Raw genomic sequence first — 13,599 nt, forward strand, 5'->3', positions numbered from 1 at the left:
GAGAGTGAGGGAGTGTCGGACTCTTACTGACTTAAATCCATCATGTTCTTTCTGAAACCCCTTGTGTACCAGGGCCGTGGTAACTCTTTTGAACAATCACACAGTCCAACTACAATCACACTATTAAGTTAAGTGTGTTCAAGTGAGCACATCCGGATAAAAAGTAATCTACCTATGTCTTCTCAGTTTCTAGGCTAGCTGTCTACCAAACATGGATAATTGATTTTACATATATCTAAACTTCTAAGCGTTTTGATATCAGTACAATGCCCTTTTTCCAAGAACAAAAAACTTCGGTCAAAAATTACCATCAGAAACAGGTATTTTTCAAATAACAACAACGTATTATTTTGCACTGTTCAACAGTTCTACGCAACACTGCTGGCGCAATGGCTAAGCTACTGACTGTGTTGCGAGTCGCGGGTTCGATCCCCATACAAGCTCACAATTTTTGTAAATATTTTTCATTTGTCAAGCAGCCGATGTGTAGTGAACACGCGTTTATTACAGAAAAAAGAGTAAAAAAAAAACAAATTCATTGTTGAATCTTAAACTACTTAAAACTAATTTATGCGAAAGATACGTGACAGACATTTTAAATTGGTGTCCGAGACCTGACTCACGAAGTGTCAACAGCCAACCCATCCATGGAATTGTTGCTTAACTTCATCGATCGTTCAGCCAGCACTATGCTCCACCACTCTGTATCAAGAAGACATCATGTTTTAAAACGCAAATAAAATTGTAATAAACATAGATGAATTTTTGCAAAAAAAATGCAAAAAAGTATCCCTGTGATAGATCATTATGTACTAAAAAAACTGAAATAAAAAAAATGTTACAGTATGTATGTAATAAGATGTTTTGCGTCAAACATTTAGTACGAAAGTTAGCTAGATCACTATATAGGTATGATACGTTGCCATAGATCGCTCAGTCGAATTTATGCGCGCGCGCAGATCGTACAAATCCTACCGTAGTCGTGTTTGTGGTACTTAATCGTAATTTGTGGATTTTTTCAAACTATTTTTTTATGATTGGAAGTGATTTTATGTGATCGTTTTAATAGGTATGATTATATTTTTATTTTTTTGAATTTATTTATTTTTAGTTTTTGTTATTTTAGGAAAGTTATTTATAATTTTAATGATTAATCAATATTACCGGTGAAAATAAATGATAGCAAGAGTGTTAAATAAGAAAATATTTAAATAATTAATATTAAAACAATAAAAAATAAAGGATACTTACCATATACAAATTATGTAAATATAATTATTTATACAAAATATTATTTGGATAAATATGTAAAATATCCATGTTTGCGTTTGCGGATAACTTAAATATTCAGAATTAAGGAATAGGTTCCTATTGTTTAAATAAAAATACGGGCTTACTTATAGGTGTGACTTTGATTGCAATTATAATACTATTAAACTACTAATTATTTACATAATAATTAAAATGGATAATAAACTATGTAAGTTACAATACAACACAGATGATGTTATAAATTAAATATTGTAAAGTTACAAATTAATTGTGATTCACATCAATTAATCAAAAAGACACAATCATGATAACCGGCTCACTAACTGTCCAATAATAATTAATCTAATTAATTGCAATTATATTGAAGTTATTATATTATCGTAAAGGGTACAATTGCACGCGGTAAATAATATAATCAATTTTTATTTTATCATCATCATCATCAGCCTTTTATCGTCCCACTGCTGGGCACAGGCCTCCTCTCACATGAAGAAGGATGCGGATTGGCATTTTATATAAGTAATTAGTAATCCCTTTTCATCATCATCTCCCGATCATTTTCATAACTATGTTGGGGTCCGGCTTCCAGTCTTATCGGTTGTAGCTGGGTACCAGAGTTTTACAAGGAGCGACTGCCTATCTGACCTTTTCAACCCAGTTACCCGGGCAACAAAATACCCCTTGGTGAGACTGATGTCAGACTTACTGGCTTCTAACTACGTGTAACGTCTGCCAAGGATGTTAAATGACAGCCGGGACCTACAGTTTAACATGCCCTCCGAAACACAGTCATTGGTGTCCAAGATATACTAAGAAAGTACATACAAATTAGTTATCCTTTTTACTCTAGTGTTTATCTTAGAACTTTGTCATTCAAAGCTTTTGTTTCCTCAACACTTTTACCTTAATCAACTTAGAGGTAGATATCATGAAGAACTTTGTTTAATTACGACTGTTCGAAAAAGTTTTCTTTTATGTCTAAAAAAGGATCAAAAGTTTGAAGACATAAATTAATCTACACTTACTGTATGTTTATATACTTATCCTAATTAACTGTGTACTTTTCACACTTTACAAAGAGTATACCGCTTTAATTTCCTACTATTAAATTATGCATTAATCCTACTTAGGTATTATGTAAACGCTAAAGTTCTAAATGGGTTTTGATGAAACTTGGCAGGAATATAGCTTACTTTACAGAATAACTTTATGCGGGAAGTTGCTCGACTCATATAGAAGTGTGACAGCTAAGTGCAATTGTCATATCGTTACATATATCAATACAGATTTATTGAAAGCAAATATTAATTTTGCATACTATACCAATATTTAAACACTCCGGGGGATAACCCAGAGCAAAGTGGAACTTGCCGTGTGAAAAGGCCGTTATTATAATATTGTTAACTGTACCTATAGAATATTATTTTAATTTTATGATTAAATTATTTAAAAAATAGAAAACAATAAATACTTAATAAATCGATGAAAGAAAAAAAAACTATTGGCATTGAAATAAATAAAAAGAGTTAACACATCATCACCCGAGCCTTTTCCCAACTATATTGTACAATAAAATCAATAAAATAAATAGGTATAAACAAATGTAAAAAAAAAATATTTACTCTCGTCTGGCAATTGGGGTTTCCATTCAGTTTTATGATATTTGTGACCTTAATCATAGAAAAGCCCAAGTGTACAAATGTACCCATGTATATTATTGTTTAGCAAATACATGATTATTTCAAATTATTTATTCAGCCAATTTTTTTGATATTAAAGTTCTGTCATAAAAAGCTATAACTCATTTTTTGTGTCAATGATTTGTGACAATTACCTATTTCATTATTATTTTTTTATAAAACAATAATTATACTATTATGATTATACAAACAATTTAATCCTTTATACTATGTATAAAAGAGATTCGAAAGTTGTTGTCATTGATTTTTAACTGACGTCTTTAAACGGTGGGTTTTTTCATACATAACTATTAAAAAAAAACTTTCGATTATTATGTCAATAAACTCGGACTACAAAAATAATAACACACCCAAAAATCTAAATAATAAAATTAAAATATGCAAAAAGTAACGTTTTTTGTTTTTCGTAAAATTAACCACAAAATTAAGCTGGTCCGATATTATTTTTAAACAAATAGGAAAATCATATTTCCACATGCTAAATGATTGTTTTTCTTCTATTTGAAAATTATTTAAGGAATGCGAGAAAAACATATTAAAATGCGAACTTAAACTTGTCACACAACATAATAAATAAAGTGTTGTTGCCAATTTCAAGTAACGGACTATTAAAATTAATAAATTACGTAAAAGTAGCAACGGATTTACGTCATTGTAAGTTTATAAAAGTGATTAAAAAATACCCGTGTAAGTAGTTCCTTATTAACTGCAGAGAACACGCACTATAGCATAATAATCTACACTATCTACACACACATTATAAAGAGGAAACCATTTTTTGTTTGTTTGTACCCAAAAGGGTCCGAAACTAATGAACCGATTTGATAAACTCTTTCACTGTTTGAAAGCTACACTCTTTCCTAGTAACATAAGCTACATTTTATCCCCGTACGGTCAGAAGTTCCCACGGGAGCAGGTGGAACCGCGAGCCGAAGCTATGTGAAGAGATATATAAAATACCTCAAGATTTATCAGTTCATTGACCTCACACTAAAATAAAAATATGCTAATTTCTTGGTAATATTTTTGGTCAGTCTTTCCCCAAAACTAGCGAGAAATTGAAATCTGTGTCAAATAACAATACCAGTGATATTATTACGACGAATAAATGTTATTATCAAAAATACCAACAAAAATTAATTTAGACCATATCGTTTACACAAACGTTATTTAATAAGACAATAATAGTAGGAAGACCTGTAAACCTAAATAAGAATTAGCGATAAACGCCTTTATTATTATTTATTAGGCTAATAATAGGAAGCTCTTATCTTTATGTTTTATTAGGTCTTTTATTATCTAATTCCGGGTAATATGGCGCCATTGTAAAATTAGACTTTCCCCAAATGAACTTTTTATTTAATTATTTGATAACAATTAAGTATGTCACGGCTATCTTCTACTACATATAGACCTCTAAAAGCATTTATTCAATGAATAAATACAGTTATAATGGTCATGTATGATGGACCTCATTACAGAGGCATATATTAGAAGAAAAAAAAAAATGATTACAAATGAAACAGTGTCAAATCTTAAAACAAAACACTCGAGCTTTGAAACAGTAACTCACTGTAAGAATTAATTATCAAACCGTTATGTGTCAATTTATAAGTCGGTCGAGTGCACTCTTGAAATAACAGTAGGTAACAGTAGCATTACTTAAGAAATGGTTATAAGTTCTTTTGTGACAAAGTATGTAGCTTATTTTTTAAGGAGAAGTAACACTACTTACCTTTATTACCTACTCCCGTCAACTGACTTCTCTACTTTACCCTATTTTTTCATAAGAACCTTCTCCTTACAATAACAAACACAACAAAAAAAGAATTAGCCAAATTGGTCCAGGCGTTGTTGAGTTATGCGCTTACCAACACATTTTGCGATTCATTTTTGTATTATAGATTTATTCCTTACCCTTACTACATATATTACCGTTAGTTACAAAAGTACTTAATCTATAAGAATAGTAAACTTCATTGATTTCAAATTAATATGATAACACTATCGGCACAGTAATTAGTATGTTTGTCTCGTAATGTGCATTACTAATGTTATTTAAGAAGCTCTAATGTTGTACTAAGAATCTGTTTTGCGTGTTTGTATGTCTGTGTGTCCCCTGCGACTAAGGGTCATTTGTGCATAGTTTACTGATTTAAATACGTAGCTATTTTTGGGATAGGTCACTAGCCTCGTTATCATTTGAACATGTAGCCTTATTAATATTTTTTAACAGAAATAAATACTAAATAAACAAAAATATAGTCACAAGTTCTGGATGGTTCTGTCATTGAACACGTTTCGAGCAGCCAGTAAGTCTGACAACTGAAGAGGTCATATAGGCAGTCGCTCCTTGTAAACACTGGTAGTCGGCTGCATCCAGTGAGACTGGAAGCCGACCCCAACATTGTTGGAAAAAAGGCTAGACAGATGAAGTTTTGGTTAAAATAATTAAGTTTCGAGTCTAAATAGAAGTCCTAAGTCATAAAAGTCTAGTGAAATCAGAGACATAACATGTATTTATTTCTAAGTAAAGTAGTAAAGTTAACAATAATTTAGTGTGACAGCTCACAAGACGAACTACGATTGTATCAACGAACCAGTATTGCTAGATCTCAATCGGTAAATACCCCGAAAAATAAAAATTAACATAAATGTCAAAATTATACGTAAACTTGTATCTGTTCAAAATCTGGGAAATCATTGATTTTCATTAAGAAAAACATGTTTTTTTTTGTTATAGAGGTAGTTGAAAAACAAATAGTGAAAAAGCTTTTAAATTTTGTTTACCTGAATACATAGTTTATTCATATTTAAGCGACTAATCGACGAGGGTTCTCGATTTCTTTTGTTCATTATAATTTTTACTATAACTATTTTAGCTAGAAAAGATGCAGTTCTGTATCCGTCTCGATTCGTCAGACGCTCATAATATCTGAAGTTTATGACTGATGATTATCTATAGACTAAAATAAATTAAAAATAAGCTATTTTGAGACCCCGAAATCTTCCTATTCAACCATTAAGTTTATTATACCGATGCATTCAGATAAAAATATATTTTAATATAAGTATATGTTCGTTTAGTGAGTGTAACACAATAATTTGGCAACCCTGACCTACATAGTTCGTATAAAATTTATTGCAGAGCTGAAACATAATTGCAATTAAATTGCATTATGTTATTATGTATTGTGTTAAATAAAATTTACAAAAAAAAATGTACATGAAGCTTTATACAAAGCAACAAGCAAGATTTTAATAAAAAAGTAATAAAAAATGTTAAAACTAAATAAAAAATAAAACACATTTTTGACTTGCCACATAAAGCGACCGATACAGATAAATAGAAGGATATGGGTATATGCTACCAACAAAAATAATTAAAAAAACATATTTGTCCTTGACCCATAAATTCTTCAATTTTAACACAACTTTCGGGAAGCTGAGTAGTACATGACAACACTTTACGATCACAACGGAATTATAGATTAATTTAAAAGCGACGTGACGAATTACAAGCCGAGCCCCTCACACTTAGTATTCATTAAATGTGTCCGCCACTAGATAAAAGCTTAAACACCATTCATATAGGACTTAATACAAACATTTTGTATGAAAATCCGACATTTTGTATGAGTTTTGCAAATATTTTGTGAATAAAAATCCTATTATTTGAATGGTTATGGCCTATCGTTGGGTTAGATATTTTTTTTTTGTAAAACCGGCGGATTTGTTAACTTTATTTATGCAAAAATAAAAATTTGCATACTTAGGCTTATTTTTTTTGCAATTTAAATTGTTATTTCCCATACTATTTTGTCCTAAACTGTCAAAATTGTATGAATATTTCATATAACATAAATAATATTTGACATAGGTACGGAAGAAACCAATTCCGGTGTTCAGAGACTTAAAAATAATTTGTAATACAAAGAAATCCTTGACTTTGGCAATGTTTGGGCGGAAATTTCCTTTTACGGCTAATCTAAGATAGTAAAATTTGGATAAGTAATATATTCGCGGTTTTGAAATCAATATTCTGATGTCTTTGAACGGATAATGACCTGACTGAATTAAATTATTTATTTTTGTGTAAATAAAATGTTCTTAGTCATTTGTTTATATGTTTTATGTATATTACTTCATTTTGTAACAGTGTTGAGAATAACGTAGAATGCATTAAGTCAATGAAATGTAAGCAGTAAAGTATGTAAAGGTTAAGAAATTGCCTCAGTGTAAAAAATAACGGTTGTTTTAAACTTATATAAAAGTTTTTACATTAAATAATACTTGCATTATATGTATACTTAAAATAATTATAAACGTTTTTAACTTTTTAGCAATCGCTTCTAAACAGTTAAACGATGTAAACTTTTTTTAGCAAAGTATGAAGCCTAAACGGATCTTGTCACGGCACAAAAATAGATGCCACTCAGATCACGCGACACGCAACTAGGTACTGCGAAAAATTAACACTCTTCATAAGAAGAAGGTCAAAAATTAACGACAAATATCTTAGTCAGCTTAATATTTCCATCCCAAATAAAGGTATTAACAATAAGGAAATTCCATGCGTCAAACGTTTTTCCTAATATGGACAAAAAAAACTAAAATGTTGGATAAATATTGAATTATGTTAATACTTATACGAAACGCCTGTCTTGTTTGAGTGGTTATAAAGAGTATCGGCACACTGCAGATTAAACGGTTGACCCGATGATTTTTTTAGGCAAAATCTTGATACTTTTTAGTCGGCTAAATACCTGACCTTTGTAATGTGCTTATTCATTTTCATCCTGATTATTGAGCCCAAACAAACTCGGCTCGGTCGACTCGAAGTTTGCAGTGTGCGATTACTCTAAGAATGATTCATTTGTTTTTTTTTTATTTCTCTTCCGCTATCTTAGGATCTAAGTAAATAATAAACGTTTATTTGCTCTTTAATGTTTGCGAATTAGTTGTGTTGTGTTAATGAGTTTTTTATTTTATTTTTGGAGATACGTACCTCAAGAACTTGGAACCTTTGGAATTTTATTTAGTTATCTGTAGATTTTTGGGTATATCTGCTTAATAGCACCCTTTTCTCAAAAATCGTGACGAAGTATTAAGTTGTTTATGCTTGATAGCGTAAGAGATGTAAAAAAGGCTCATCAGGTTAATTTAGGTACTCTAAAGTTAAGACAGGATAAACAAAAAAATGTACTATGTATTAGTTTATTCTGCACACGAGCATAAAATGTATTTAAAATAAACTATCCCCGACAAACAGTGCTTATGACACTAAAAGATATAATTTAGAAAGAAACAAAGAAACTACTTTCATAATTAATATAAAAAATCTGTTCAAAGTACACTAAATAACAGCACTTTTCGAACGTCAAAATAACATGAGACAACCCCCAAAAACGCCCAACCATCACCACTTCCTATGTGTTATTACATTATATCAATTCAAGTACAAACGAATGTATACGGAACCTACCGAAACAACGTGACACTTGACCATTATTTTGTGTGCCCAATACTTGTAGCGGACGTTATGATATTTACTTAGCTATTTACAAGTATTAGGATATTGTTTTAAACTATTGTTCCAAATAACTGACCACCTCGATCCTTCCGGAGGATGTCAGAAAGACGTCATGACCAATAAGACCCGAGTTCACTGACAATATAAACTGACAGTGTGCTTAAAACAACCGATTACTAAGTATTTAACGTATTAGTGAAATAAACAATTGTTTTAAGAAAAAATGGCGTTTATGTAGGACATAAATATTTTAGCAATGAGAATTTCCGAATACAATTGTAAAGTAAAGAAAAAAATCGACCAGTTATTCTCTAGATTCTTACTAAGTGTTTCTTTCAAGCATACATAATATGTTCATCACTGCCTCTTTTTAACCGCTTTTCAAAATATTAAGCTTTAAGTGCATTATTTATAGTTGGAGGGAATTTCTCAAACTTTTTATTTCGATTATAACATAACAAAAAAAGCCAAGCAAAAAATATCACTTTTAATATTCAATATTGCCTAAAAACAACGAAGGTATAAAACTTGTGGGTGGGGCAAGGCCCAACACTTACTTGACAGGTTTTTTTTGCCTCGTCTGGGCATCGAACACGTGTCCTCACGTGTGATATCAATTAGCCAGTTTTTCATGCACGCACGTGTATTAGATACATCGCCCTTGTTTCTACTGGAAGAACTTAAAAACTAACTTTTTATATATTTAAAAATAGATTTATCTTTATTCATTTAATCATATTTGCATTTTAATTAAAAACTATTTAAGTAAAAACCTAAAATTAAAAAGTGTCAAAAAATTCATCCCCATCGCTGTCAACTGGGAGCGTACCCAAGACGCTGGCAGCATTACCTCGTTGGATGGCCATGCTGATCCTTTGTCCGAGGTAATAGCCAGCCTTCTGGTCGCGAGAAGCGTCAACCAGCCGCCCAGATAGATCTTTAAATAGAATATGGGCATTCGAAAATATAGTTTCCGACAAGGCCACTATATTTAACTTTTTATATATTTATAATTATTTACTTTTTGTTTGTTCAGTGCGCATGCGTTAGTTTGTTTTGTTAATTAGGAGTAATTGGTTTGACGTCACACTGTTTGGTTAAAAAAGTTATGAATCTTAAATCTGAAATCAAAAGTAAGTAAGTGGCTGTGTGGCTGAGCAATTAATCTGGGTAAAAAAAATCTAAATGGCTGTAAAAAACTGCTTTTTAATGTCGTTTTTTGCGTAATTCTTTTTACATTTCTAAAAAACATACCAAAAATTTATATAAAACGATAGTAGGTAAATGTAAATAGAAATTAAATAATTGAAATTAGATTCTCTATAAAAAGTGGGGTCAAAGTTCCCCATCCATTTTCCTTCTTACCAACGTAAAGTTCAAATGAAGTAAGTAAATAAAAAACATACAATTTTATACAAAGACTAATAAAATAATAATAATGCTTGACACTGTATATTATTACTGACCCTAAGAACATTATTTCTAATAGCAATCTAACATGCTCATGTCTTTGACAAATGATGTCATTATAAGAAAATCTACGATCAATGAATTGAATATTTCAATAGTGACATAATTTTTTCTAAACATATTTAAAAAAAAATCTCTTCGATGATAAGGTTAAGCAACGTTTGGTGAGGTCGATGCTTGGACCATCTTATCATAACGGGTTCATATGAACGTCGTAGACAGTTGTTACGGGTAGTCAGAAGTCAGAAAGTCTGACAACCAGTATCACCAACCGTGCAATAGATACAAAAATCACTTTTTGACTAACGAAATGGATACCTAAATGTATTTATAAAAATCTTTTGACATTATTTAAAAATATATCACTTTATGAACAAGGAATTTAAAATACTAGAATAAAAATATGAATTCTACCTTTTTAGCTACCAAAATAAATATAGGTAACATAAATAATGTCAATGCTCTTTAAAAAGCATATATTTACATTTTGAAATAGCAGAAGTCAAAATAGATCATAAAAAAAACTAGTAGGTAATAATTCAAGAATTACGTAACTTAAACGTCAATGATATAAAAACAAAGCTTTTAACACTATGGTTTTAAAAATAAATTAATTTAATGTGTCAACACAAATTATCAACACATTAACATAGGCGTCATACTTGTTCCAAGAAATATTAATACAACTAGCTTATTTCTGTGGCTTCTCCCGCATTTTATAACTTATTCGTATTAAAATTGCCATTATTTTATATACAAGAATTTCCAAGTTTTTCACTAAGACACTAGTTATCTGCTTGTGAAAATCCCATCAAAATCGATGTAACCGTTACCGAGATTAGCTAACACAAACATGCTAATGCTTATTGGTAATTTTGACGTAAACATCTTGTTAACATTCACAAAACATTAGATAAATTATTTTAATATTACATACTGACACTTCAATTTTATTCATGACTTTATATAATAACTATCCGATCTACCGTGGTTTCACCTGCGTACCGTGGAAACTACTGCCCGTACCGGAATAAAATACAGCCAACGATACTCTGGAAGAGTGTAGCTCTTCAACAGAAAAGGATTATTCAAAACGGTTTAATCGTCTTTGAGCCTTTAGGGTACAAACAAATAAACAATTTTTTCCTCTTTATTATATTAGTTGGTTTATTTAATGTTGTTTTTCATAAGAATTAAATGCTTAAGGATAATAAAGCGTAGTCTAGTATTCATTAATGGGCGATTAAGGTACAATGGTGATCTTTTAACCCTAATTTAGACGCACGTGGTTGTGTTCTTACCTAGGCAACTAGGTAAGACTAATGATTGATATGTACAATGTCTGACTGTATTTAAATATCGATTAAATTACTCACGTGTAGATAAATTGTTTGTGATTTTATGATTGGTAATGTGAGGAGTTTTGCACTGGGCAATTTATTTTGTTTTTTTTTCTTGTATTTTTCTCCTAAAAAATTGTTTTTTGCTTAACTGACTTTTTTGAGAATTTACTCCATTAAAACTCATAACTAAATGAATCAATAATAACTAAATTAAGTATTGTTTAGTGCTGAAAAGATTGTCTACGGAGACGGTTCTTATCCGTGAGACCCGCTCTTTGGAACCGTGCAACTAACTTGATGTTTCGAAAGAGCTCTCATAAGCCTATTTGACTAAATAGACTTTGACTTGACTTTGACATTGTATGTACATTGATTTTAGCCTTACTCTTTAAATTAATTTTCAAGTTTAAAAGTCCTATCAATTATTCACAAGTACTTATACCTAGATGAAGTCGCGAACATTTACTCACTACATACCTACTACTTAGTTACTTATGCAATGGAATAATTTGACCAACATGAAGAATATTGTCGAAACGTATGCATAGAAGTATTGACCTTGTTCAGGCCAATAATCACAATTATTAACCAGTTACTAATCGTTCCAAACCCACGTTTTTGAGCACGTGCTAGTTAATAGTAACAACAAAGTAATTTGACACTAAGCATAAAAAATATGTAAGAGTAAAAATGTTTAAAATATTAAACCGATTATTCTGAAAAGAAGTATTTAGAAAAGCCATAAAACCAAGTTAAACTATGGCAGCCACCTTTTCATTACAATCATTTACTTGTTTTCATAGTTCAGAAATTTTTATTTTAAAGGAAGATACTTACATAAATAAATATAAAAAAAAAACATGCCGCTTAAATAACCAATGCTCAAAACAAATCTTAGGGAAAATGTTATTGGTTTACTTATTTAAGGTACAAAAACAATCTGTAATATTTCGGTATAGAAAATCCCACGAGGAGTGTATAAAGATAAAATAAATAAATAAAAGCAATGTTATATTCATCATTGGCATCTAAAGATATAATAAATTACTGTATAAATAGTAGGTAATATACCTATTGACAGAAACACTAAAATTGGTCTAAAATGTCTGGTTTGTCTAAACTCAATTTATATATCGATATCGGATTTTCCAAAATATGGAAAACAAGAATTGAGAATAATTAAATACTTTATATATGAATAGTTAATAGAAAAAAATCCCCAGGGTTATTATATTCAGTAAATACTAAGAACACAAAAAAAAAACTTCTGGTAACTTTATTGCTATGAAGAATCGAAATCTACCGTAAGAGTTAGAGTATCTAAATATTAAGTATAACTTTATATAACCAAGAGGCTACATAATTTTGTAAAAAAAACTTCCCACATTGTCACAAAAGTGCAATAACATTCATCATCATCATCATCTCCCGAGCCTTTTCCCAACTATGTTGGGGTCGGCTTCCACTCTAACCGGCCGCAGCTGAGTACCAGTGTTTTACAAGGAGCGACTGCCTATCAGACCTCCTCAACACAGTTACCCGGGTAAACCAAGAGCAATATTATAAAGCCAAAATGATAATAGTAAGGCCGAAATAATTATATATATATTTTGTATTTGTTTCAGAAGCCTGAAAGATGGTTGTGGGCACTTTACAGCACGTCCCTAGTAAGGGACGGATATCCATTATGAAAATACAGAACTTTACAGTACAGAAAAGACGTAAGTAATTAGTCAAATAGCATTCAAGTAATAAATCGGATAAAATGAAAAATGTATTGTGACACCTGATGATTTTGTCCTTTTTGTTTAGAGATATGTAATATTCTAGTTTTATATAGATATGCAAGAATATATAGTTAATATCAAAATCCAAATATCATCATCCTCCGAGCCCTTTTCCCAACTATGTTGGGGTCGGCTTCCAGTCTAACCGCATGTAGCTGAGTACCAGTACTTTACAAGGAGCGACTGCCTTATCAGACCCCCTTAACCCAGTTACCCAGGCAACCCAATACCCCTTGGTTAGACTGGTGTCAGACTTACTGGATTCTGACTACCCGTAACGACTGCCAAGGATGTTCAGTAAAGATTAATTAAAAAATTCGAACCAAGTGGTTTTTTAAAGCTGTTATTTACTTGTTGGTTACAGATTCCGTGATAAAGCTCTCTTATGGGATCCTATTGATGATCATCGGAGTGGTCATGGCTGCCATAAATCCTATTAGCATCATCAGTAATTGGGTAAGTCACAGTAATTATGGTTGAACAATTTCTTCTCA

At 30.9% G+C, this 13,599-nt stretch overlaps 1 protein-coding gene across 1 annotated transcript in view; it reads left to right on the forward strand.

Annotated features, from left to right (window-relative positions):
- Positions 1-912: 912 nt before the first annotated feature.
- Positions 913-13,599, forward strand: part of LOC110382208 (scavenger receptor class B member 1) — a 41,716-nt gene continuing 29,029 nt past the window's right edge. Inside the window, exons 1-3 of the mRNA XM_064037834.1 lie at positions 913-1,069; positions 12,944-13,039; positions 13,470-13,561. Coding sequence (XP_063893904.1) covers positions 12,955-13,039; positions 13,470-13,561 — 177 coding nt within the window. The 5' untranslated portion in view covers positions 913-1,069; positions 12,944-12,954. The remainder of the gene's footprint in view (positions 1,070-12,943; positions 13,040-13,469; positions 13,562-13,599) is intronic.

The sequence above is a fragment of the Helicoverpa armigera genome, chromosome 14 (assembly GCF_030705265.1).
Source record: "Helicoverpa armigera isolate CAAS_96S chromosome 14, ASM3070526v1, whole genome shotgun sequence".
NCBI lineage: Eukaryota > Metazoa > Arthropoda > Insecta > Lepidoptera > Noctuidae > Helicoverpa > Helicoverpa armigera.